Source organism: Nelusetta ayraudi, unplaced genomic scaffold, assembly GCF_046127955.1.
Source record: "Nelusetta ayraudi isolate G7.1 ecotype Tasmania unplaced genomic scaffold, CSIRO-AGI_Nayr_v1 ptg000128l, whole genome shotgun sequence".
In the NCBI taxonomy this organism is placed as follows: domain Eukaryota; kingdom Metazoa; phylum Chordata; class Actinopteri; order Tetraodontiformes; family Monacanthidae; genus Nelusetta; species Nelusetta ayraudi.
The window spans coordinates 295,278-322,744 of NW_027466178.1; the positions used below are offsets into that span (position 1 = coordinate 295,278).

General features: G+C 46.3%; 3 protein-coding genes and 1 long non-coding RNA gene across 5 annotated transcripts in view; 2 read left to right on the forward strand and 2 right to left on the reverse strand.

The window, feature by feature from the left end:
* The window catches only part of kcnh4b (potassium voltage-gated channel, subfamily H (eag-related), member 4b), a 37,906-nt gene extending 27,628 nt beyond the window's left edge, over window positions 1-10,278 (forward strand). The window contains exons 13-19 of the mRNA XM_076050575.1: window positions 536-785; window positions 1,255-1,469; window positions 3,283-3,321; window positions 4,378-4,760; window positions 6,021-6,112; window positions 7,167-7,243; window positions 8,240-10,278. Coding sequence (XP_075906690.1) covers window positions 536-785; window positions 1,255-1,469; window positions 3,283-3,321; window positions 4,378-4,760; window positions 6,021-6,112; window positions 7,167-7,243; window positions 8,240-9,202 — 2,019 coding nt within the window. The 3' untranslated portion in view covers window positions 9,203-10,278. The remainder of the gene's footprint in view (window positions 1-535; window positions 786-1,254; window positions 1,470-3,282; window positions 3,322-4,377; window positions 4,761-6,020; window positions 6,113-7,166; window positions 7,244-8,239) is intronic.
* A 4,203-nt stretch (window positions 10,279-14,481) lies between these two features.
* Window positions 14,482-21,631, reverse strand: LOC142904497 (uncharacterized). Of its 2 annotated transcripts, none has more exons than XM_076050629.1 (8): window positions 21,497-21,631; window positions 20,248-20,357; window positions 20,057-20,141; window positions 19,783-19,978; window positions 17,969-19,068; window positions 16,437-17,257; window positions 15,606-15,818; window positions 14,482-15,521 (listed from the first exon to the last, which is right to left on the reverse strand). In XM_076050629.1, the coding sequence occupies exons 1-8, from the start codon at window positions 21,586-21,588 to the stop codon at window positions 15,277-15,279; spliced, it is 2,862 nt and encodes a 953-aa protein (XP_075906744.1). In that variant the 5' UTR covers window positions 21,589-21,631; the 3' UTR covers window positions 14,482-15,276. The 2 variants fall into 2 exon arrangements, with proteins under 2 accessions (XP_075906744.1, XP_075906745.1); XM_076050630.1 differs by lacking the exon at window positions 21,497-21,631 and adding an exon at window positions 20,935-21,482.
* LOC142904509 (uncharacterized) lies at window positions 19,973-24,225 on the forward strand. Its single transcript, XR_012929410.1, has 2 exons — window positions 19,973-20,189; window positions 22,134-24,225. It is a non-coding gene; the product is annotated as an uncharacterized LOC142904509 (long non-coding RNA).
* On the reverse strand, window positions 22,651-25,728 carry LOC142904504 (uncharacterized). Its single transcript, XM_076050655.1, has 4 exons — window positions 25,439-25,728; window positions 25,135-25,282; window positions 24,368-24,676; window positions 22,651-23,774 (listed from the first exon to the last, which is right to left on the reverse strand). Exons 1-4 carry the CDS (start codon window positions 25,552-25,554, stop codon window positions 23,634-23,636), a joined length of 714 nt encoding a protein of 237 aa, XP_075906770.1. The 5' UTR covers window positions 25,555-25,728; the 3' UTR covers window positions 22,651-23,633.
* Window positions 25,729-27,467: the final 1,739 nt, after the last annotated feature.

Below are 27,467 nucleotides of genomic sequence, written 5' to 3' on the forward strand. Positions count from 1 at the left end.
TGGCGGGGTGGAGTCACTCAGCTGGGAGAGATAGGAGAGCCCTTTGTGACACCACAAACATCTGATTCCCTTATTTGTGTGGGGTTTTTTTGCACTCACTTCCTGGAAAGTAGAGCAAGCAGATAAAGTCCAAAGTTAACTTTTCTCCATTGTTGGCATTTTTCTTTGATAACAGACATAAAACTATTTTAGATGTTACCTTAGTACCTTGACAAGATACAAAGATAACAAATGCTAATAAGTGTACATACGTTATGAAGACACAATGAACCTCACTCAGTTATTAAATGAACTTTTCTCATACTACCACGATGGAGAGGCATGTTATTCTTTAAAAAAAATCAATTAAAAAAATGTCTGGCAGCTGCTCAAAAAACATCAACACAGCAGATATCTTCTCATGCTCCACCTTGCAGCCGCAGGTTCAAGACACTTTCACAAAATGACGTTGTCATTCAGATTCAGTCAAAACAGAGTGAAACCCTCGCCGTGACCTCACCAATCAGTGTTGCTCCCCGTTGCCTCCGTCACGCAGCTCCTTCACGACTTCCCCGATGAGCTGCGGGCCGACATCGCCATGCACCTGAACAAGGACATCCTGCAGCTGCCGGCCTTCAAGGGCGCCAGCCGCGGCTGCCTGCGCTCGCTCTCCCTGCACATCAAGACCTCCTTCTGCGTGCCGGGCGAGTACCTCATCCGCCAGGGCGACGCGCTGCACGCCAACTACTTCGTCTGCTCGGGATCTCTGGAGGTGTTGAAGGACGGCATGGTGCTGGCCATACTGGGTTGGTGTTGGCCTCCTCCTCCTCCTCTTCCTCCACCACCACCTCCTCCACCTCAACCACAACCACCTCCTACTCCTCCTCCTTCTCCACCACCTCGACCTCCACTTCTTCCTCCTCCTCTACCACCACCACCTTCTACTTCTCCTGCTGCTCCTCCTCCCCCACCTCTTCCTGCTTTTGCTGCTCAACCTCCACTTCTTCCTACTCATCTTCTTCCTCCTCTCTGACCTCCTCCTTCACTACCACCACCTCCTGCTCCTCCTCCTCCAGCTCCACGTCTTCCTCATCCACCTTCTCCTCCTCCTCTACCTCTTCAGTCTCCTCCTCCACCTCTTCCTCCTCCTCCACCTCTTCCTCTTCCACCTCCTCTTCTACCTTCTCAACCACCTTCTCCTCCTCCTCCTCCCCTTCTTCCTCCTCCCCCCTCTGTAGCCATTATCACACAACATCTTCTCATGACCTTTTTTAGGCAAAGGTGACCTGATCGGGTCGGACCTGCCTGGGACTGAGCAGGTGATTAAAACCAACGCCGATGTGAAGGCGCTGACCTACTGCGACCTGCAGTACATCAGCGTGCGCGGCCTGAGGGAGGTGCTGGAGCTCTACCCCGAGTATGGCAGCGTGTTCGCCTCTGACATCCACAACAACCTCACCTACAACCTGCGTGAGGGCAGCCAGGATGAGGTAGGACCACTAAGACCTCACACACCTACCTAGTCATCCATTTAACCTTACATTTTATTTAGACTTTTTACATTTCTTCCTCCTGCCCTATTTTCAATCATGGAATGACCCAAGGAGAAAAAGCAACAAACTGGTTATTGATCATCAACATAATAATATGAGTGTCCTGTTGAAATACAAAAGCAGAATTCATGTTTAGCGCCATCAAATGTAAGGAAGCAAAGCTTCAATTCAGGAAATAATGTCATCAAATGGGTTTTCTTTTATTCGGTTGGATAATTGTTAGTCCAATGAGTGACTAGATTGATTTTTTCTTTACATCCAATGGCGCAACATCACATGATTGATGATGCAAAAAAGACTTGCAAGCATATTTATCGCTTTGTTTGCAGCCTCCAGCTAGAACACTAGGCTTTAGTTTCCTGATAAAACTACTGCTTTGTTGGACCTTTCAAACGTGCACTATTGAGCTGTAGAGAAAAATGTCCTGTACCGCTAATGTATCCATGCCCTTTGTGGCATCACAGAGGGTGAATTTCCAGTATTCCAGTGTGAGAAAGCAGAGGAATTATGGACTTTTCGCTCATTTCTTCAGAGTTTTATGGCCAAATTTAGGACCTTATTATGCCACTCACATTCGTCTCATCATTGATTGTCACAATGACCAATGACCAGGTGTTGGTGTGGCAGTCAGGAGGCCACAGTGCTTCTTCGCTGGGACGGCATTAAATCTCGGCAGCCAGCCCCTCCGCCGTTGGAATGAGAACCTACCTGACTCAACAGGACACGCGGCAGCCTCAGTTTTTTAGGCGTCGGTGTTATGCAAGACGGCGCGTGGGCCCAAAATAGATGGGCTGTGGTGTTGGCAGGGCAGCAGAACCCAGCACTGGTCAAGCAGGAGCTTTATGTTGAATTAGACCATCAAAAACAAAAATCAGGCGTGTGACGGACGATCCTGACACGGCTGTCTGAAGACCTTCCACTTCTGTCTGGACGGAGATCTTGGTTTAAAACTGCTCCTCTGTTTGGAGATTTTATCAGTGATTGGTGGGAATTGTTTGTTTGTTTGGTTTTAGAGGCTCAGAGAGATAGATGGATAAAGTTACTATTCCAGTGATGTAAAGCTTCCTAAATCTATCTATCTATCTATCTATCTATCTATCTATCCATCCATCCATCCATCCATCAGTGGTGATTGGAACTGCAGTCAGGGCACAAATGTGATGTTGTTGCTGTCGTTGAACGATCGAGTTTACGTACACGCCCATGCTGTCTTTTGCTGTAGTTTCTCGTCTCGGCCGCCGATGTAAGCGTCCGTCTCTGGGGTGCAGTCGATCATGAGCACTTGTTACCCTCTTCTCTCGCACCATCTGCTCTGGGTTTTCACTCGAGCACCAGAGTCTGTGTGTGCTGACAGAATGAAGGAGTGCTTGGCCAACCTGAGTGAGATACAGGGCACATACACACACACACACACACACACACACACACACGCACACGCCTTCTGATGGGATTTCTAGTGGAATGGGAGGTGCTTTCATACTGCAGCACAGATGAGGAATTGTTATCTGCCTCAACAGAAATCTGTGACCTGAGGACGGACACCAGCCAGTCGTCTATTGCAGCATCCAAATACTTCATCTTATTTATTTATTTCAAGAAGGAAGTTAACAGATTGTCAAGTGGACAGTCCATTATAGCAATTTTTTTTGTCAACTTCACAATAACCACATTTTTGATCATTCTGCCTTTGCATGTTTCCCTTGATGGTGCGTTTTTTGAAACTATTTTTTCTTCCTTTGACTTCCTGCAGGGCCACAGCAGGTTCTTGAGGTCACCCAGGCTTTCCCTCGTGAGTTGACCTCCATTTTATTCATTCTCTCCAGAGCTGCAGCTGTCAATTATTGTGGTAGTCGACTATCGATTTCCTTTGATTCGCTCGATTAAACAATTTCATTTGAAATGTCAAAAGATGTGAAAAGATGTGAAAACATGAAAAACACTGAAAGTCTAAAAATGGCACAACTGTTTTTTATACCAGCTGAAACAACAACCACAGACAGTTTAAAACTAAAAGGTATTAAAAAAAAAAAATCCATCCTGGTGTCAAGTACATGACACAATAAGCATCTGTGTGAAACACAGGAGCAGCACTATTGTTTAGCAGCAGCTCAGATTGGATTCAGGAAAATTGTAACCGAACAATTTATTTTTTTAATGGACTTGCGTCGATTAATCTGTTCAGCCGTTACTCTCTCCATGTCTCCAAACACACCAGCAAGTAATAATTAGTTTAGAACTTAAATTAGTTAATTGCACCCACGTCACACTCTCTCATGTTCTGTTTCTGGACCGGATGACGGTCTCGACAGCCTCGGTGTTCTGCACCGCTGACGATCGCAGTGGGAGGGTTTGCACGAGGTTCTTCCCCTTCAGGTGCAAACTCATTTAAAAAGGGGAGAGTTGCTCAGTCCCCCCGGAGCCTGTTTCAAACTCGGCCAGTGGCTCCTCTGCCTGGGAACCTCGTGAGCTACTTTTTGTGAACGCAAGCTCCCCGAGTGCCGTGTTTTCTCCTCCTGTTCAGACGTAATGGGGATGAACCGTCATTGTGATTGAAGTGTCCGCAGGTGCATCTAATTAAAGCCTGAATGAGCCTGTGATTAACACTTAGCAGCACCTTTTAAAAGTAGATTGGCTTTTTATATGCGGGAATGATGGTAAAATATTTTAGGATTGTGAGTGGCATTTTAAATTTAGAGCAGGTTGCAAACACACTGCAGGTGCGGGGGGCTGCCTGTGTTTGTGCTTTATCATAACTGTCTGTGTTTGATCCATATAATTTAGTAGTTTTACAGCATTTGCCCTTTATTGTATTTTTTTTCACGATCCCGTTTTGCTCTTTGAGCAGGAGCCCAGGCTGCCGTCCATCGTGGAAACAAAGGGCGACGCCTCAGACGACTCCTTCCACCTCTCCCCAAGCACGCGTTCCCGCCGCAATCTGCTGCTGCCCAACCTCAGCAGCCCCGTCCGCCGCACGTCCCTGGGGAACCTGCTGGGGGACGAGCTGCGGCAGTTCAACGCCTTGCGACACTGCCGTTCCCCGAGCCTGAGCCGCGGCGTCCACGGTCAGGCCGTGTCGCCAAAGCCCCCGGCGAAGAGAGAACACGCCAGCCACCTGACGGCGGCACCGGCCTCGGCGTCGGGCCAGGCAGAGTGCGACGTGGAGCTGAAGCCCAGGAAGCTGCTGATCCCAACTGTCACCTGCTTTGGGCCCCCAGACCTCAGTCCCAGGTAAGGCCAGAGTGTCTTAATGCATCTATTTATAAATGTTTTTATGAATAGATGCATGTATTTATATGTATACATATTAAATAGTTTATAAATGCGCTACAATAACTACATCAACTCATGCCTGCATTAGTGTAATTAATTTCTGATTGAATAAGATGATCCTTCTCAAAGTGCCCCTGAGGCAAACCACACAACCTGTGGCAATGTTCCAAAAAAAAGTTTTTAATGCTGTTAACTTGAGTTTGAAATCCATTGATGCAGCTTCAGGAGGTGAAATATAAAAAAAAAAGGTTCCATTTTGCACAGCAATCAGCAGTCTGTGTCTCTGTCTTGTCACAGACTTGGAAAAAGTCCATTCTTTACTTATTTTGCTTGCTGCACTCATGAGAACTTGAAACCCCGGTTTCTTATACTGGAAGGCAGAAGAGAGTCAGAATATTGCATTGCTGCAGCGCCCCCCATAGGCTGCCATGAAACCTTTTCTTCCTCGGGTTAGAGCCAAACTCAGGTCCAGCACAATGAGGCATCGAAGGCCTCGACCCGGGCGACTTCCTGTCTAAATGGCTTTGAACCTTTTAGGTGCTCAGTGAAACAATTCAATATTTTTAAATGTAGCTTGTGATGATGATGATGGTGATGATGATGTCACAAAGGGCAATGATACCTCTCCACTAGTTGGCAAGTCACAACTCTACACAGATGTCTGCTCCACCCTCTCAGTCCACTGCTGTTGTTTTGTGAAGGTCCAACAGTACATCAGTTTCAAGCTAAAACCCAGTGTTGGTGCAGAGGATCGCTGCAAACAGGGGGCTAAATATGCTGTTTTCAGGCATTAAACTCTTTTCTGAATAATGCAGTAATTCTAGGACCTGTAAATATAAACAATAAAGATCTGAAAGATCAACATCATCATCATCATCCTCCTCCTCCTCCTCCTCCCCTCTAATGCAAATCCAGCATATTTGCATTGCATATTTCCACAGATGTCCCCACTGTATTTTATTACCTGGCATTCTATCTCTTTGCCCCGGTCACCTGCATCCCTGATGCAGCCCAGAGTCACCCTGAGCCCCAGCTACGTGTGACCGCTGCTGCAGAGATCTCAGGTGGCCTCCAGGGCTCCTCTCCTCTCTTCTCCTCACGTCTGCCCGCAGCAGCAGCTCTCTCCTGCGTCGCCAAGCTGGCTTTTCGCCATAATTGAAAACGCCGTCTCTGGTTACGTTGCCTTACTCCTCCCTTCTCCTCCCTCCTCCCCGCCAGGGTCGTCGATGGCATCGAAGACAACGGCCACTCCTTCCATTTCAACGTGGAGCGCGACGGGCCCAACGCCAGCTCTGGAAGCTGCAACCAAGGTAGGCGGAGCCGCCGCCGCTGCCGCCACCTGCTGCGAGGGTCAGCCAACTGCCAGATGGCTGCAGGTGAACTCAGCAGTTTAAAGGGTGGATGAGAACAGGGCAACACGAGAGTCCCGGGGGAATGAAATGACAGCCCGGCGTCCCGACAGCCGAGGAACATGTAGAACATGTTGAAGGACAGCAGGGGTCAAACCAGGCTGCAGGCTGCAGCTGATCATGAGCTTCCACTCAGGTTCATCCCGGGGTCATGTGTCACGTTCAACTTTATCTCATCTAGTTTAGAGTAACCCACGACTGGGTTGCTTACCAGTCTAAGCAGTGAAGGCAGAGGAGAGTCAGAATGTTTGTGCGTTACTACAGCGCCCCCCGTAGGTTGCCATGAAACATTTTTTTCTTCAGGTTAGAGCCAAAGATGTCAATATCTCCACTCAGGTCCAGCACAATGAGGCATCAAAGGCCTCGACCAGAGCAACTTCCTGTCCTGGCTTTGAACCTTTTAGGTGCTCAGTGAAACAATGAGATATTTTTAAATGGAACTACTGGAATTTCAATTGTGAATATAAGAAGATAATTTTTCACAAGTGACTTTTAACATTTTTAGACTAAATCACATATGAAGAAGCTTCCATACAGAGTTGCTTGTCCATTGATGTTATTTTGTGTATGTAAAACAATACACGTATATGAAAAATTTAAATTTTGAAAAAATTATAATTTAAAAATTATAAGAACATTAATTTCCTTTTGCAATGAGAAACTTCTCACTAGTCAAGCAGTGTGTGGTGCAGTGTAAAATAAAACTTATTCTGCAGTCCATGTTTTATTATTATTGTTATTATTATCATTATTATTATTATTATTATTATTAGTAGTAGTAGTATTATTATTAGTATTAATAATAATAAATGATAATGTGCCTCTGTAAATGACAGGCTTGCTCCGTAAAGAGTTAACTTACCACACAAAAGTTGCTGATTGCACGTGCAGGACGTGCTAATGTTGCGGCGGTCGTCTGCGGGTCACTGATCCGTCCTCTGTCTGTCTCCTCCAGAGTGCACACAGGCCAATGCCGTCCTGCTGCAGGAGACGGAGGAGGTCAAGCGCAGCATCAGTCAACTCAACAACAAGGTGAGGAGACTCTTCCAGGATTGTTTTGTTTTTTTGTTTTTTTTTTAGAATCAACTTCTTTCTGCACTTCTGCGCCGGGACCAAGTTTGATGAGTGGCGCCCGGTAGGGTGAAGGCCCTGCTGAGGTGACTTTCACTTTGGATGTGGAGGGAGCAGAAGCAGGTGCAGATGGTCCCAGGTACCTGTCTGAAGTAGAGATACTAATTAATCAGCAGGGCTCTCTCTGCACTAAAGTACAGTCAGGGGTTGCTGAGTCGGTAGTCCATGTATATATATGTATATATAAATATATATGAAGAGGGTGACAACTTTAGCTCTATGCAGCGTAGCTCTAGTCTTCCTTTCTCTCATTTGTTCTGCTCTAAGTTTCCCAGTTTTCTGTCTCCCGTCCTGCCTATTTGCGTCACTTACCTCAGACTGTGTTTCCTGGGGGATTTCACTATTGCGCAGCAGCCGGAAAGCAGATTGAGTAATTCGGCTGGGTCATTAGAAGAAGGAAAAAAAACAGCTTCTGGTTGTGAGTCTGAGATGAATGGCAGGAAGTGAAGAGCAGGTTAGTTGCTGGGGATCTGTCCTGTAGATAGATAAATAGATAGATAGATGTACTTTATTGATCCCAAATTGGGAAACTACAATGTTGCAGCACTAAAAAATAGTACAAAAAATAAACTGTGTACAACAAAAAACCAAAGCAGATGTGAAGACACAGGGTAATGGGCCTCGGCAGGAAGGATCTCCTGAAGCGTTCCTTCAGACAACGCAGCTGTCTATAGAAAAATGCAGATGTTTTGCGTAGTTTACGGGTGCTGCATTCGCTCTAACTGCTCTAATTCCATTTCTACTTCCTGCCCTCCATCTGAATCCGCCACCTTTGCGTGTCTTCATACCCACATGACTGAAACCCAGCTATTGCGATGAGCTGTTTCCTCACAGCTCCTCTTGAGTCACGCAATCATTCACCGCCGTCTTCCTTAACACCGTGTGCTCTCCACACAGATGGGGACCCTGAATGAGGAGGTTTCTGTGCTCAGCAAGGGTCTGCACCACATGATGCACCTGCTGCAGGCCCACATATCCATGCAACACTATAACGCCTACCCGTACGGCCTTCAGATGGTGTCCATGCCCACCTCGCACCCCAGCACGGACGTGTCTTTCAGCCCGTCCTCAGCCTACCACCTTCGCAGCGAGCCAGCCAGCTTCGGGTCACCGGGCGGCTCGCACGGCGCCCAGTGGGGCTGCGGTGCAGCCGCGACCGAGGGCCACACGACCAGCAGCCAGCAGACGCAGCTCCGCGCGAGTCCACCGATGAACCCCGGGCACCGTCCGGCCCCGGGTCAAGGCTCTGAGAGCACGAGCACACCCAGCGAGTGGAGCGTCGGGCCTCTCCTCAACATCAGCCCGGAGTCTCAGTGTGAAGGTCCCGCCGCTGCACCTCATGGACCGGGCCACAGAACCAGCGAGAGCAGACCCCTGGGGTCCAGCCCCACCGCCATCAGCCAGTCCCAGCCCGCCTTGTGCCTGCAGCCTCCCACCGACGCCGATGGATTTTCTTGCCTTTTGACCAGCCGGCCGTCGGGCGCGTCCACGCAGAGCCTGCTGGACTCCTCGCCCGCTTCCAACCCGCGGCCTCCTTGCCTGCCTGCTCAGCCCGGTGTCAAGACGCCGCTGGACAAACCGGAGGAGATCTGCCTCGTCCCGTCCGCCGCCACCACCGCCACCGCCACTCACAACGTGATGGAGGACTCCTCCATATTCCAAATCAAGGACTCGTGCCCCCCGATGCTCCCTGTGTCTGCCTCGCCCACACTGTCCAGCCTCCCCGCTCGCAGGTCCTCACTGGAAACGGGGCCGTCGCGGTCAGAAACTCTGGATCCTCGCCTCCCGCTGTGCGACCCCCCCGCCAGTCTGGAGCACCGGCTGGGGAACGGGGCCTTCGAGGAGGGCGGGAACGGTTAGCAAGCACGTTGTGTCAAAGGTCCAGCATGGCAGTTCAAACCCCGAGCGCGGAACAGTCGTGGTGTCTGGACCTCACTGACTGAGTCGAGCGATCTGGTCGTGTTCTGACAGTGTTCAAGCAGATGCCACCACAGATTGAACGTGTGCTTGCTGTGTGACCTCCTCTTATTGGCTGGGCTCAAATATCGATCCGATTCTTGGCAAAACGACACCATTTCTATGCAAGAAGCATGTCGCGTGTGCACTGTCTGGGCTTCTCTCCGGTGGGCCCACAGCAGTGGGCTCCAGTCCACACTGTAAATATGTTTTTCAACATCACAAGAGGCATTTTTGCAGTTCTGAATACCTGTTACCTCTTGGCATGGTAAAGTTGTTCATTCTTTTTCCTAAGGAAAAGGTTTCCAGATTAATGTGTCAGCATTCTACCTTGACTACCTGTTGACTGTGTGCACAGATGCAGGTGTGAGCAAGCGGAGGCTTTGATTCTGTGACACACGCTTCGTCTTGCACATGGGGCCAAGGGTATGTGCAACACGCAGCATAGACTGTTTTTATTCATTTATTTGTTTTTGTTTTTGTTTTCTTATTTAAGATGTTCAAAGGATTTGAACCACAAGCTGAAATCCCAACTCTTCTGATAAGTAAACTGTGCGTAATTTGTAAGATTCAGAGATGAAAAATTCAACAAATTAGTTCATCTTCACTTTCTTTTTTGCACCTGGAAATAGGCCAAATCACACTACATTTATTCTGCGCTGACTTAAAAACATATTTTTTTCCTCCCCTTTAAACATAACAGGGCTTTTAAAATATAGATAAAGAAACATATTTATTAGAAAGGTGAGTCCCATGAAGAGTTTAAGGCTGCCATTCCTTTTCAAATGAATGATAATAATGAAAAAAAAAACAAAAAAAAAAACTTCCAGGAGGAATCGTGTTACTCATACAATATTTAGAGAGCTCGAGAGCTCTGTTCTTTTACACTGATCTCCCCTTGGCTGACAAAATAAAGTATGCAGGAATATACAACTGTGTCCTTTTACTGAGCTGTCACATTCATCACTTCTGACACACAAACACACACACACACACACGTAAAATGTCAAAACAAGTAGCATCTCCATGTATACAAATATCTGCTACTAAATCCTTTCTTGTCACTCAGTCTGATGGAAAGGATGGAAAACTCCAACATTTGACAGATAACAGTTGACAATCTGTACATTCTTTTTTAGTTAAATTTGATTACAACAAAAAGAAAAAAGACTCTAAATGCAACATCATGTGTTTTAATCATACGTTTAAGGTCTGTGTTATTTGGCTCACTTTCCTCACCCCTTGTGTCAATACAGCCAGTTTGGTTGGTTCATTAGAAACAAATACATGGTGCTTTCCCAATAGTACGTGCAGTATTCGATTTCACAAGAAACAGGTCATAGAGCTGATTCTGTTTAAAACAAATAGAAATTATTGACATTATCGCACCGTACCAAGCCGTTAAACTGTTCTCTCTCTCATCAGATACACATTGTGTCATTAGGACGTTAAGAAAGCAGACTTCAGTAAAAGTTCTGAATATTTATTCTTTTTTTTGTTGGTAGTTTTGGTGTTGCCACAGACTAGACCATCTGCCCTCTTGCGTGTGTTTCCCATGAGTCAGTGCTGTTTACAGATTTCCCTAGTTTAAAATGTCCTAGAAATTTAACTATGGTGCAAATATTGTGTAACAAGACTGAATAAAGGGGACCATCAGCAGCACATTGTCACAACACAACTCATCTGGTTCGCTCTGGTAAGACTTGTCCATAGTATCCCGACCTGGGTCGTGATGGTCAGTGTGTGTTTTTTCAACTCTCCCCCCTCTTCATCTCTTTGAGCAGAGACCTGCGTGAAGAACCGCCACATCAGTACAACATGAAGACTGTTATTCTCGCTCTTGTTGTGTTGTTGGCCGTCAGCCACAGTGAGTTGGCTCCTCTGTTGTCACTTTATACAAGTTTGCCCTAAAATGTTGAACAAACTCACTTTTTTTTTGTCTCAGGCGAAGCCTTACAATGTAACTGTGGCGGATCAAAGATCTGCTCCAGCCCTGTGGAGACCTGCCACGGCCCGACCGACGTCTGCGCCAGCATCATCTTTTATGCAGGAACCCGTGAGTGATATGGTCCCTTTCTCTGAGCAGCAGTGAAAATTAACCAACTAAAAAAACAAACACAACGCAATAAAACTAGATACACCGATCATCCACCCTCGTGTGTGTTTCCACAGGGCCGACCTACTCCAAGAGCTGCATGAAGATGGTGGACTGCATGAGACTGAATTATCCAGGAATATCGACAGCCAGGTGCTGCAGGACCAACCTGTGCAACTGATGAAATGTGCACTAAAAACTAAAAACAACACTGTCTCACCTTTGCACCAAAATGTGTCTAATCTCGTTTCATTTTGTTCTTGACCGCTGTGTTCAATAAAGTTTGGCTTCCTACCCTACTGTTCTTCAAATAACTATGTCCTACATTGGAAAAACATGCTTATGGCTTTTTTCTTTAAAAGTGTTTGAAAGATACAAATTCTGGTAAACGTAATTCACTTATTTAGTTATTAGGGTTGTTGTTGCGAGAAGTGGAGCTATTTAAACTCTGCTGTTGTGTATTTCTTGTTGCATTCATGTAGCACCTGTTGTGACAGTGAAGGGATAAAGTCGGACGGGGTAAAGGGATCAGTCAGTGCGTTTGTATGCACAGCGCTGGAGTTCAACTCCTCGAGCCAAGTACTGAGAGCGGGTGGTGAGTACCGCCTGGTGGATGTTGCAGGTAACAGCGTGAGCCAGCCAGATCAGTGGTTTCGGTTTGTGGTGCTAGCCAGTGACGTAGTCTACATAAAATACTCCGTCTGTGTGTGTGAACTAGTGACGGGAATCTCGGCTCTTTTCAGAGAACCGGTTCTTTTGGCTCGGCTCATTAAAAAGAGCCGACTCTTCTGGCTGGATTTCTTTGTCGCTTGTATTGTTTTACGACCAAATGATGTGCTAAAATGAATGATTCATGTTTGTGACATTAACCATAATAATTGTGTATTATTTATACACTCAACATGGTGCTGTAAAAATAACAAACACCCACCCTAATTGAAATCCGTTTCCCCCCAGACATTATCTGAATGAAACAGGAAGTGGGATCTCGCTGTTGTTGAAAATCTGAAAACGTGTCTTTTTTTTTTTTGACTGTAATTTCTTGACAAAGAAGATTGTGATAAACTAAATTTTGAAAGAAGAATGGTTTAAAGAAATTTTTCCTGTCCTGTCAGAATCCTCAACAATCATCATTTTATAAATGCCATATTTTAATTTGAACCTTTTTGAATCTCACCTGCTCTTTTCTAATCCCATCCCATCTTAATTTTGATTTGATTTTCTAACAGTGACTGTTGACTTTGCCAGGGCAGGAAACCCATATCTCAGTCAGTGCGGACGACTGTATAATGAGACTCTGATTAAAACGAATAGAGAAGTCTCGCTGGTTCGGTGTTACCTGTGCAAAGAACATACTGTACCTCTTCAGTCTGATGCTGCTCCCAGTGTATCAAATGGTTTCTGGTGTGTTTCCTCTTCCTCTGAGCTCTTTCACTTGAACACAGAACCTCAGGTGTTACTTCAGGTCTCATCCAGACTGGACACAGTTGGTGGTAATTTGGATTGTGATACTGGAAAACATTCCTTCTATAGTGTGGAAAAGAGGAAAGTCTCGTTAGAAGTTTGACTGTTTAGCTGTTGGTCATGAACTGTATCCACTTTTCAACGCAGGATTAGGAGACCAATCACCACCGAGGTTAACACATGACAAATGTTTTTGTCCAGCTATACTGCGAGAGTACCACTCGCAATACTCTGTAACAGTACCTTGACCTTTTTTCATTTTGATAGAACTCCTTTTCCTTTTGGCTGCTGGCCACAGCCAATCACCTGCCTCCATCTGACCCCCTCCATCCTCTGCGAACTTATCTTGCAGACCAACTGACTTCTCATCCTCTCTCACTGCATTCATAAATTTCCTCTCCGCTTGTCTTCTTGGCCTTCTGCCTGCCAGTTCCAACCTCAGCATCCTTCTCCCGATTGATTCACTGTCCCTCCTCTGTACTTGTCAAAAACCTTAAAAACACGAGGTTGGTGATTTGTGACGTTCATGCGTAAAGACAGAGAAAAGATTCTAATCGAAAATAACCTCAATAAGATTTTTAAGAGAAACATACAGTGTAAATCAGGATAACACATTACATACATATAATAAAGCAAAAACTCTCAGTTCCTGTACTTTACTTTTTGACAATGTTACTATTGGACATTTTGCTATTGTGGATGCAGTCATCAGCATCCATAGCTGAAAAACAGCTGACAGTGCTTTACATCCAATATTTATTGTTTATGAGATAGTTGTGAGAAATGTCAATGTTAAATGCCAGACATGAAAAGTAATACAAACCAAGATAATGTGCGGTGCTTAATTTTGGCTTGATGTATTCCAGAACATCAGAGTAATGACAAACAAAAACTCTTCAGCCAAAGTTTAGCAAGTTTCCAATGAATAAAAAAAACACTTGAAAAAAAAAAACTTAAGAGTGCTGATTGAATCAAATTAAGTCTGTTTTTACTCTGCTCTCAGTTCAGCTCAAACCATATTTAATCTATGTGGTGCATCATTTTGTTATATGCGAGTTTACCAAACTATGAGTTGAAGTAGATGCCCTGAATTCCAGATTTTTGGGGGAGACTGTAATCGAAGCATGGGCGCAAGCCAACAGGAAGATTGTCTTCTGTGGATGATGATTATGCTAAATTAAATTTTTCAGTTTTGCTGATTTAAATATCCAAAATGTATACATCACACTCAAAGAGGTTTTGATTCAACTGATTTTTTTGTTTCTTTTTTAAGTGCATTATTTTAACCTCGGTAATTTAGAGCAGCAAATACTGTGCATTTAATTTGCGTTTCTATATACATCTGCACAAATGCATTCTGTTCATTTGTGCATGATGCGTGACGTCTGCTCTCCTGGGTCTGCTTATCATTGAACTTGACTGTCGATTGATGCTTTTGTCAACTAATTGGAAACAAAACAATTTTGACTCAATAAATGGCATTTTGGATTTTTTAAATACTTGAATCGTTAACATACCTTTTCTTAAACAAACACTAACGAAATTGGAATTCTAGATTTATTTGTCATTTCTGTTTTGTTTGTGCCCTTGGCGTCCACAATGCAAAACTCACTTAACAATCCTGTTTAGGAAAAACACATCAAAATGTCATACACTTTAATAGGTACAGATATTTACAGTATATACAACATAGCAATACTAAATACTAAATATTTCATCACTACTGTATACTTTAAGATAAAGAAGTATTTACTTTGTAAATAAGACCATATGTCATGTTTTTTTCTGATGCACAATAAATTCAAGTCAGCGTGCCTTGATACACAACAGTCTATCACGATGATAAAAAGGGGAAGTAAGAACCATTTGACGGAGGCTCGTAGTCCAACACTTGTAAGAATACTTTTGAAATACACTTTGGGAGTACAAGTTAATACCAAACACAATCTATACAAGTTCATCAATGGTATTCATCCTGGAGACACACAGTCCAACAGTTGGGGATTTTACAGAGCACAACCACTGACTCCTAAGATTCACACATTCACATCTGACCTGGGACCATAACTGTTGCTGCGTGTCTTCACAAAGCATTTGTCTCTCTCCTGAATCTTCCAACACTTTGTTACGTCATAAAAAAAGATGACACAAAATTTATCTGTACAAAAAAACCTCGTTCACTGTGTCTTGTGTCATTGACAGGACACAGTGAACTCTTGTCCAGCTGTTTGAAATCAGTATCCTGAAGGTACAACTACACTGCACGGAGGCGCCCTCACTACCAAACCCTAAGATCAACTCAGGTAATTGCACCTGAGGCATCGCTCCCATGCAGCCACAGACTTTTCCTCTTCATTCCAACTGCTGCTGGTTTATTACACTGTAGTTACAAGTCTACCATCAACACTGAGTCTGTGTCCTAGCAGACGGCGGCGGCGCTCTCCCTCCTGCCCTGCTTCTTCAGCAGTTGGATGCGGTTGTGGACGTAGAACTTGATGGCTCGCCAGTCTCTGTGATTGCTCACCAGCAGGGGGCAGAGTTCCAGACAGCGCTCGCAGTCGGCCTTGGCCGGCACTCGCAGCTCCACGAGGTTCCTCTTGAGGTGCGTCTCCACAGCGACGCGCTCCGCCTCGGACCACGGACGCTTCAGCACACCGCGCTTCCCTGCAGGAGGCAGAGGGGGGCGCTGTTAAAGAACATTTAACATCTGGAAGTGGCTTCTTGAGGATTCCGTAGGCTGACCGTTACCTGACTTTGGCGGAACACATCTCCTCTTGTGTGTATTGGATGCAGGCGGGCTGACGGGCAGAGAGGGGGTGGTGGGCGCTCTCTTCTTTCGCGGCGGCCGTCCTGGGCCTTTTTTCTTCTTCACAACCACCTCCGGCTTCTCCTTCACCTCCTCCTTCTCTTCCTCGGCCTCCGAGTCCTCGGAAAACGAGTCGGCCGAGTTGCCAGACATGACTGCAGGAGAGAGTTCAAAACATGTGGCGATGATTCACGCTCAACGTTTCCACACAGTAACCCATGTAATTTGACTTGATAAATGCCCAGTTAAACTACCTCCCAAACTAACGGGCTCTTCATGATCATACTTGTGGCAGTTTGCTACGATAAGCAGTAATTTGCCAAACTTTAAGTGAAGGTAAAGCCGTTAATTAGCTTAATTTGGCCTGCCTGCACTTTGAAAGCTAAAAAAATGGCATTTAATTGGGAAAAAGAGAAAAACAGTTGGCTGTGGTTTTATATGAAGTCCAGTAAGAGCATTTCTTGAGTGACTTTGACGTGTTCTCGCTGAGTGATAACATCAGGAAGTCACCACTCAAGCTCAATCCTCACCCACATGTAAAATAATATAAACCTTTAAATAAAACCAACATTAAAAAAATATCATAGACCTGTCAGTGTGTAATTAAGAGGTTTCTAGTTTGTTTCCTCGACGTTGGGGCTCAATAACCAATTTACTATCGCGAGCGGAGCCTCTCAAAAAAATGGATGTTTTAATTTAATAAAGGCTTCAGTGGCAAACGCTGCACATGATGGTTTGAACACAGAGGCGATGTAAGCAAAGTGAAACCTCACCATCCAACTCGAGGCAGATGTGCTGCAGACTCATCCCTCGGAAGAGGACGCCCTCCCTTTCGCCATAGAGGACCACGCGGCCCACGCGGCCCATCAGCGCCGGGTCGCGCAAGATGGAGGCGCAGCTCTGCGTCACGTGGTACTCTCGTTCCAGGAAGTCCTCCAGTCGTTTGGTGGCCGCCCCCTGTTGGCTCTCGCCCTCCTCCAGTAGCAGCAGCTGAGTGAGTATCGCCACCTGCCGTCGCACCCGCGTGGCCGTGAGAGAACCCGGGTTCTTGGCCCCGCTGGCCCGGGCCTGGTTCCTCAGGAGGTCCGTCCCCCGGAGAGGGGTGGCGGGAGAGTGGTAGGGACGAGAGAAGACGTAGGGGCTTCCCGGGTCCACTCCCACGTTGGGGCTGGTCTGCAGCAGCAGGTCCAGGCAGGACTCGCAGTGTGGTGGGAGAACCAGGGGTTGGACGCGGCCGCGTTTCCCCAGGACGCTGGCCCGCGGCAGGTGACAGAGAACCTGCCGCTCAAACGGAGACAAGAGGGACTCTGTGCCGCCGCTGCTGCTGATGCTGCTGCTGCTGCTGCTGATGCTGCTGCTCTGGGGGGTGGAGCGGTTGCGGTAGTCCTGGATGGTGAGCTTGGCCACCTCGCACTCCCTGTGACGGTTGTACAGGATGAGCAGGGACAGGCTGGAGTGGCAGAGCAGCCGCCAGGCCTCGGCAGAGTGCGGCGAGCGGCTCAGCGACAGGAAGGACGAGTGCTGCTGGCGGCGGAGGTAGAGAACCAAGCAGGAGAGCGAGGAGAGCAGCGGAGAGGTGTGGTGTCTTTGGGAGCTGGGGGGGGCATTGAAAAGCAGCAGCTAGAATGATTAAGAGCATCTAAACACTTGTGAATAAGTAATATGTACACGGGGCTCGACGCTAGGCAATTGCCGAAGGCGTCCACTAGGGGGCGTGCTTCTAACGTAGAAAAATTTAGGAGCACATCAACAATTTTAGGGGCTTGATGAAAACAAATCAAATGTGTTTCCTCTCATAAAGGGGAATAAGGAGGAATTTGTCAGCAAACGATTCATTATATTTAGGTAGAAAAACATACTCGAGGTTTAAAGTGATTCATTTTGGCACCTGAGGCACTTTACTTCCACAGAGAAGACAGAGGAAACTTTTCTTTCGACCTGTGTTCAGTCAAAACGTGTAGCGTTCATATGTGACCAGTAGGGCCTCTGAAATAAATCAGGTGATTTACTTCACTGGCAGCGGTGGTCCCAGGAGCCCGCTGAGAGCTTGCAGATGAGCTCCTTTTCATGCTGTACGTGACAGTTCTAAAATTTCATAGCTGCATGGAGTCTCTGTGACAGCACGTCAGCACAACAAAGGAGGTAAATTAACATTTAATAAAAAAGACAAAAACCTTCAGTGTTCCCAATTGCATTTTGCAAACGGCTCCATTTTAAGACACAAATGCCATGGAAATGACCCCACCGTCGAGCCCTGATGTGACAATGTTGTGCAACAATGTGGGTGACATCAGTTAAAACCAACCTCACTGTCTCTCCATTTTTCTCCTCTGGTGCGTCTTCTTCTCCTGCACTCAGCTCCAGCTCCTCGTTGGGGTCGACGTCCGGCTCCGGGGTGGGAGGCGGAGCCAACTCCTCTTGGCTCCTCACGCTCTCCTCCTCCACCTTCGGCTGCTCTTCGGGCTTCTCCTTCTTCATCCTCCGACCCCTCCTGGGTGTGGACGGGGGAGGAGGGGAGGGCGTCTTCACTCGAGACGCCGCTTGCAGAGCGATGCGTTTGGCAGGGGGCGCTGACGGCGCTGACGGCGCCGGTGCGACAGGAGCCTTTTTACTGGCCGTCTGTTGAGTGGTGGAGGGCGGCGATAGCGACAGGGAGAAGGAGACTCCTCCAGCGCTGGAGCGCGTGGCCGGGGGTTCCCTCTCCCTGGAGAAGAGTGGGGGAGGCGGGGCGCTGGAGGGCTGAGGAACAGCGAAGGAGTGGCTGTGAGGAGGAGCGGCGGCGGCGGCGGCGGAGGAGGAAGAGGAGGAGGGGTGAGGAGGAGCGGCGGTGCCGTTAGCAGAGCCGTGCGTGTGCATGTGGGCCAGCTCCAGGGCCGTGCGCACCTCCGGCTGGTTGGCGTGGTGCTTCTCCAGGTGGCGAGCCAGCGAGCGGTAGTGGCGGCCGCAGTACGGGCAGTGCTGCCGCCGGCTCAGCGTGGCGCTGCCGGAGCCGCCGATGTTGATGTTGATGTTGTTGTTGATGTTGGTGGTTGGAGGAGCAGCGAGTGCGCCCGGCGCCTGGGGTCTGGGTGCAGCAGGTGGAACAGGCGCTGGGCGGGAGAAGGAGGAGCAAGCAGGGCGGCCCGGCCCCGCGGAGGCGGCGCCGGTGCTTTTCTTCTTGGAACTGACCGGCGCTGGAAGTTTACGTTTCTTGCGCCGGCGAAGCATCCGACCCCTCATCTCCTCCAGTTCCTCCTCCTCATCATCGTCATCGTCATCGTCCTCTTCCTCCTCCTCGTCCTCCTCGCGGTCCGAGTCGCTGGGCTCCGAGTGGGTAAGGGGGGAGGAGGAAGGTGAGAGCGACCAGGAGGGGGTGAGGTAATCAGACACGGACAGCGACAGAGGGTGGGGGCCCGCTTCCTCCTCCTGGTGGTCGCAAGTCAAACACACCACAATCAGTTTGACAAATAACATAAACCCCATCAGTTGTGGTGTCTAGTTTATTCTCGTTCTATAATCTGATCCCCAGCCTCGTACACATCTGTCCATCATCAGCAGCTGCTTCAAAACAACACAGAACCAGAAGCTCCATCAGTCTCAGGGGATGCAGCATCCACATAGCAGGGACATCATGAAAGACTCATCTGATGATGTCAGTGTCTCAATGTAAATGTATTGGACCAACACAAGATCTATAACATCATTTACAGCTGGACTTTAACGGAGAGGCCAACAACATCACATGACAAATTAATTAAGATAAAGAAAAATGAATAAATAATTAAAACACTTATATAAAAATAAAGTTTCAGCAATCAAGTGCAGAAAGTGGTGCAAAAATTTAAAAAATAAATTCTCTAACGCGAAGCGACACTAAAGCAACAACTGACATAAACAGATCAGAACATAAAACATCCTTTTAATCACATGTTTTAAACAGGAAAGAAAAAACAGCCTGATACATATCTTTGCGCATTTTTCAGTGGTTGTACGGTCATTCGGGACCTTTTCTAGTGGTCATACGGTGTATAGCTGCATATGGCACAGAGACTCCACCACTGAACCCGATCACCGTTCTCTTCAAGCTTTGGCCTAAACTGTGAGCATTTCTTACATGTGAGTTTAAAGTCATTTACTCACCATGGCGTTCTCTCCCCAGTCGGTCAGGCTGTAATCGACCGTGATCTCCTCCCCCTTGGCGATGTCTCGTATGGCGATGACCACCAGCCGGACCTGCGTGCCACAGTGGACCTCTCGAATGCGGCAGTTTGGCGGCGGGTGGAAAAGCACGGGGCCCCTGACGCCACTCGCTCCCTCTTCTCCCAACTCTGGGACGCTGGTTGACATCAAAGCAATGCTAGAACCACGGCTTCACCAGCAGCAAAGCAAGCTGGGGGACGCTGACGTTGCTTACCAGAGCTGAGAGGGATCAGGCAGGTAGTAGGGACTCCCAGCTGGAGGCAGCCGGTCCTCAGCACCCTCTGGATACTGACTGTCACCTGGGACACAATGGAAGGAGTCCATGAAGAGAGTTTGGAAAATGAAAGGTGGGGACTTCAAACTGTAATAATATGAAAATTGTATCTCTGAAAAAATGTTGTGTACCAGGGCTGTAGCTGTGTTCTGACATGCTCTCCTCCTCCTCATCTTCGGTAACGTATGCTCGGTCGCACACCTTCACCGGTGTTCCCTTCCTCTTCCTCCCACAGACGCGACTAGAAAAAAAAAAAGAAAAAAAAAAGACTCAAAATATAACTTTTTTTTAACCAACAATGACAACAAACAGCGCTCCTGGCCACCAAAAACGACATAATAGTAGTCACGCCTTCACTACATTTTTACTCATTGTGTGACTCGACTACCCACAATTTGTGCTATATGACTGAGGAAGGCTGGATTGTATGCCAATACAGTGCTAAATACATTTGATTTGACATGTCATTAAAATGAATGACGACATCTTGAGCACAACAACAAACATGGTGAAATTACAAAGAAACACAAACAGTATTTTTAGTGGCAACTTTATATTCTCATTTGTCACTAACTCACTCTAGAATTGTAAACGAGATACGATTTCAAGTTTGAGTGAAAACTGTGAAGCTGCGACCATGAAAGGAAACTCCGGTTGAATGTGGGCAGAAAATGCGTGATTATTAATTTACATGGCGGTGACTTGTAGCAAAAACAGTTACCCAACATGGTTTGGTTTGAAGTGTAACACTTTGGCTGGTCAGCAACGTTGTTTTACCCACAAGCCCAACAAACAAACAAACAAACCAACCAACCGACCGAGCAGCGGGTTCGAGCCGATGCTGCAGCAGCTGAGCAGCAACAGAACCAAGGTGTTAGCATCAACAGCTAACAGATTAGCTGCTCAGAATGAGCTTTCGGAACGTGCAGGACAGTTTGAAGGCGACCAGGAGTGGATTGTGGAGAACGTTGATGAGCGACCACCTCATCATTCTACAGCAGAAGGTTCCTGCAGGCTGCTAATGACGGTGCTAAACAGCAGCTAGCTAGCCAGCCTGTTAGCATCCCAGGTGCTAACGTCAAAACATTCAAACAAAATAAGCAGCTGACGATTGAACGCCAACTGGGTGTAACAGCGGAAGGCTGTGCCTTCACTGCACGACCAGGATCCAAACATCGCGATTCTCGCTCAGTTGTTTGAATTTATCGCATTATTAAGATGAAAACCTGCACGAGAGCGCAGCCCTCCGATGAGACACTAAGCGGACGTGCACGCGAGCGAGCAGCGCGTGCGTCCGGGCTATTTCGCTGCCAGATGTGTCCCGGTCTGCAGCAGCAGCAGCAGCAGCACCGGTCCGAACCCGAACCCGAACAAACTCACCCTCGCGGCGGCGGCGGTTTGCTGCCATCGCCGTCGCTGTCGAGGGTCGGCGGCTCGCGGTAGTCGAACGGCGAGCGGACCGTCTCCGCCATTAGGACTCAGAGCGGACACAGTGCGCATGTGCACAACATCCTTGGGGGTTCTAATGGCAAAATGGGGTTCACTGCACTCACCTTTGGAATACAGCCCCGCCCCCCTGCTCTCACGTTATAGATACATAATAATCGAGCATCTAAAAGCATGGAAACCATTTTTGATCATACATGTATTATATAATATTGAACATTATACTATGTACATCATACATTAAATTACATTACGTCGTATTTTATGTTAATTTATATAAATGAACGACATAAGACATTGTGCTAGGCAGAATACTTTCTGATACTTTGTGCGTTACATTTTCATGTAAATGTCATCACACACATTTGTCTTACGTAATATGCAGTAAAATATAATTTTCCATAGTACTCTATGAGAGTGGATGTGTGTGTGTGTGTGTGTGTGTGTGTGTGTGTATTTAGGTTTACAACAGAAGACAGTTGTTGGAATAGTCTTTCCAGCAATTCATTTAGATTCATATTTTTATTGTATTTATTTTTTTTTTTTTAAACTTCTATATTTTATTTTAAAGGCACAATGTACAAAATTAAGCTTGAGGCACAAGAGACTCCAATGAAACCAGATGCTATGAACAGAACTGACAGCATCATGACAGCTACAACAGGACAAGTCATCACACGATCTCTGTGTTCTTCTGGTTGACTGGCTTGGCTGGTCAGCCAGTGCAGCTCATCTCCTCTTCCTCCCCGTCACCGGCCATTCCGGGTCCTGACAGCGGCTCAATGCAATTAACTGCTGATACAAAATGATGAGCTAAATATAATTATTAGGAAAACAAAACAATAGCAAGAAATACCAAGAGGATCATCTGCTGCTGAGGACAGACATGGTGTGTACACAACATTGTTGTTGTGTACACGCAGTGCAAAACTCCAACAAACTCCAGGGGTGCAAAATGCACCTGTGCAACATTGCACAAATACCTGGGCTCATTAACATTCTGCTGTTGCACACTGACTAAATGAAAGCACTTGGTAAAAATGTCCTTTGGTACAAAGCGCACACTTGATAATTAAAACCAACACTCCGTGGGTTAATGCTGGGTTTTAATCAATGCAAATCCAGTCCAGTTATTCAACACACAGTTTAAAGAGAAAGCAAGGTACTATGAAATTCTCAGAACCAGAAAGCCACAGGTCATCGACTCAGTGAGGCGAAAATAAGGTGAACACAATGGTGAGGTTGTGGTGCAGATAGTTTGATACTTTTGGCTACAGACAACACAATCCTAGTGTTAAAACAACGTGACTCTTGAACTTTCCTAAAGCTTCCAGCGGAGGGTGAAACAGGAGGGAATTAAGTCACTTCTCACATCTTAAAGTTCACATGTGAACAGTGTAGCAGCACATTCAAGTATCACATCAGGGAAGAAGTTGTGACTGGAGCAGCAAGCATGACATTGGATCACAGATTGTGCTAATCTATACAATGAAGCTGTTTTTGGTTAGAACATGAAAAAAATGTGGAATGAGATATGGAATTATTTCAGATAATATCGTATGTTAATAAATTGTTACAGCAAAAGCTACGTGATCTATCTAGAAGAGCAAATGGCAACAGAATAACATTAGTCACAGTTTAGCAGTCATTTATTTTTGGCTACATTCTAGCGGTTAGTAAAGATTATTCGTGATCGTTATGAACAGCAGAGAACCATTCCACTTAAATAAAATAAATAACAATTTATATATAAAAAAGAGACACTCTCAAAAAAAGTCTGCCACTTCACAAAGCAAACGGCCCTTCAATACAGTGAAGAGTCTTCAGTTCGGCCGCAGTCAAAGGAAACCAGAGGTCAATTTAACACTTGCTGTGGAAATACCAACGTCTGGGAAAACTGAAGGCTTATTAGTGAGCTGAGGTGTAACTGCTCTTTCATCTTGAAAACTCTAGTGTTCACAGGCTATATTACACACAATGTACTAATACTGTTGGAATACATGATTGAAAAAGCTGGCTGTTAGTTACGCAAGTTCATTCATTGATGCACGTTGGCTTTATGAGGCAGTGATCAGATGTCCTCAGTTCCTTCCCTCTTCTGGTGTAAGAGGTGGAGAGTCAGTGCAGCCTGATCTGCCCAGTGGATTATCTCCTGCAGCACTCGGTAGGTCCACAGTTTGAGTCCGAACGCTCCTCCAGCACCGTCCGTTTCCTGCACACAAGGTCCAAACCCAAAGAAAGCTCTTTTTTTTTTTTTTTTTTTTTTTTTTTTACAAGTAATAGCACAATGTGGGGAAACACAGAGCACTCAAAGGTATATGTGAGATGTTGTTAGTATTCTGTCACTGCCCAGTAGATTATTTCAAAATTTAAAACAATGTTTCGTATTAATAGTTTGAACCGTAACACATCCGCTGTGATTTCTGTCACTGCGTCATCAGACAGTTTGAATATTTCCATCTGAAGTCAACGTTTGGAATGACTGTGACTAACATTAGTCACATTTACATGAGGGCATTATTCAAGTAATTCATGGTTGAGTCACATCCTCTCAAAGACTTTGCTTATATTATCCAGACAGTCTCACTACAGAGTCACACTACCTTTTTTGGTCTTACTGTGAAAAACTGTGGCATAAATAAATAAAGTTATTGTGGTCTTGACTCATTTCAAAGTGAAAGATGAGATTCTAAGAGAGCGAAGATTCGTTTTGCAACTGCGTGATGGTGATGGTGATGATGATGGTGATGGTGATGATGATGATGATGATGATGATGGGATGTTGGATAGAAGTGACTCCTCTACCTCACTGCACTGGTGGTCTGGCGTCACGTCCAAAGTCTCCTCAGTATCAGCCAAGTCTTTGGTGGTGTGGAGCAGATGCTCCAGCCGGACCCTTACGGTCTCCCTCATGGTCTCGTAGTCGCCTTCCTGCTCCCCCCACTCCTGGTCTTCCTTCAGGATGACACAGTGGATGAGGCCCAGGCACTGGCGGAGAGCTCCATGCAGCAGCTGCACCTGCTGCTCTGTGCTGGGCTCCTCAGTTTGGTGGGACAGGGAGACGATGCGTCCTCCGTCTGGGGTGTGGCCCACAAAGAAGCTCTCTCTCTCTTTCTAAACGTGGCAAAACAAACAAAGAATAGGCCGATTTTTATTGATAACCTGCTGCTGGCTCAAAGCAAAAGCTCTGCAGATGGTGATGTTGGCTGAGCTCCTGGCCCTTTAATTCTATGTCAGATCCAATGGAAATGCGGTACTCAGTGACAGCCGTATTGATTCCACAAATCGATTAAAAGGTGTTCTTAAAAAAGGAAGACAGCACCGAAACACCTCGAGGCAAATAATAAACTCAATAGATCACTATTAGACAAGCCACAGCAGATAGAGGGAAGTGTGCGCGAGTAGGGTCGTTTTTTTTGTTTTGTTTGTTTTTTTTTAAGCACGGTTACACATTCCACCGAGACCTAGTGCTCACAACCATACCAGAACAAACTAAACGTCAAATGCCGTTTAAAGTCGTTAGTGATGCGAGTAGCGGTTTGGAGGAGGACGAGCTCGCCGACACAACTCACCCAAAGCTGCAGCAGGAGGCTCGACTCACGGTGCAGCAGCCGAGCCAGAGACACCGCTCGGCCAGTCTGGGAGTCGCTGGGAGCCGCCGAGTCCGACACGACCCGGTCCTGCTGCTGCTCGTCCCGAGCTGCCATCTGCACCAGCACCCTGTTTACATTGGTAGCTTAGCAGCGAAGCAGCAGGGAGCAGGGAGCAGTGAACACACACACACACACACACACACACACACACACACACACACACACACACACACACACACACACACACACACACACACCTCAAAACACGCGAAACGGTTCTCACTTTCTCCTCGCTGTGTTATCAGTTGATGAAGCGGGCGGAGGTCCGTCAGAGCAGCGACTCGATGTCGGTCGGTGTCGGTCAGTGTCGGTGTTCATGCTGCAACGAAGGGATTTCATTGGTTCCGCCGGCGAGGGGGCGCTTTAGGGGGACGCACAGAGGCGGCATTCTCAAAAGAATGACGTCACCTCAGGGTCCGCCCACCCCACCGCAAAAATATACCTCACGTTTTTCTCTAATAAAAGCATTTTCAGACGCTGTCGGTAAATTTGACTTCACTCGGTTTGTTGCTCATGTTTTCCTCCAAATTAATTAATCTGTAAAATGTCCTAAAACAAAACAAAAAGGGTTGCTTGTGCAGAATTGTAGCTTTACATAAAACATACATACAGGTGAGGTTTTTTTTCATAAGCATAAATTTGTTCTATGTATATGTGTAGATTTTATGAATTGAACCATGTCAGTGTTCAGACATGATGCTGCTGCTGCTGCTGCTAATAATAATAATAATAATAATAATAATAATAATAATAATAATAATAATAATAATAATAATAATAATAACTGTATGCAAAGCATTAGCATAAATAATTGTAAAGTTGTTCCATAATGTTGTTAAATAATTGTAAACTTGTAAAGCAGTTACACATAATTGCTTGGCCAGAGGAGAGGAATGAACAGATTAACACGGCCGTAGTTCTGTGATTGCTGCCTGATACAATGTCGTCATCAAACACAATAATTCTTAAATCTTAAACAGAGACGACATGGCTGATTTCAAAAATGTCACATGTCTTTAGCATAGCTACTTTCCCGTGTGTTGACCATCATCATCCAACCCACACAGAACCACTGGATACCACCTTTATCCCCCATGGGAAGCGGTCTGTCTTCATGAGCTCAACCGCTCTCTTCTGCTGGGAAACAGCTGGCCAGGCTGCAGCTGGGGGTGGTGGAGACATAAATGAGATGATGGTGGCTGCTTTGTTGAGCGTGAATATGAGTGACGGGAAAGGTTGTGGGCTGCTGCAGGAACTGTGTTTGAGACGTTTCAAGAAGCGGGAGCGCCACCTGCTGGAGGGGACCGAGAGTAGCACTCAGAGCCGGACGATCTATCTATCTATCTATCTATCTATCTATCTATCTATCTATCTATCTATCTATCTTCTTACAGCAGAGATCTGCGTGAGCAGGAAAAGGCTCTCCACATCGACGGCAGGTGAAGCCGCAGATCTCACACCTGCCACCGAGTGGCGACAAAGCTCCAGGCTACTTCTGGGCCCCTTGCTGGTGTGAAGTAAAAGCATCTCGAAGTGGGGAAAAAAAGATATTGAATTTACAATAAATCACAAAAAATACATTACATAAGAGAGAGAGAATTTGGTCCTCCTCTTCAGATCAATGTTTCTTTCTCAAGAATATAAAATGTGAACATTATAATGCAAGTCAACAGATACAGTGCATCCAGAAATATCAGTGTGGCCCAACTTATCATACATGCTTCCCTCAGGTTCACAGGTGAGATCTTCAGGCCCATTGTAGACATGTGGATTATGGACACGCCAGATTGCTGATCTGGAGCTCAAACTGGCCTCAGCAAAAATCATTACATCAAATCCACAAATCTCCACTGGTCATCAACCATCCATTTCGTGACTGAAATGCCGGACTTTCATTTCAGTCAAATTGCTTGTATGAAAATGTCCTAGCAGTAATCTGGGTCTTAGCACATGGTGGATTCTCTATCCTCTATTTCTATTCTGGTGCCTGTTCTGTTAGGAGGCTCTGGCCAGTGGTTTCTCCTTACACCACTGGCAATTTTGTCAGAATTGCTGTAAGGGTGGTATGCTTGAGAGCTATCAAAGTGAAGCACCGACACGTACTGTCAGACCGAATACAAATCAGAAATAAAACTGCTTGCACACTCAGGTGTTTTTTTCTTTTTATTAACTAGTTATTTCGAAGATGAGAAATAAAATGCAACATTTAAACACAAGTACTGCCCTGAGCCAGGTCCTACCTCTCCGCATGT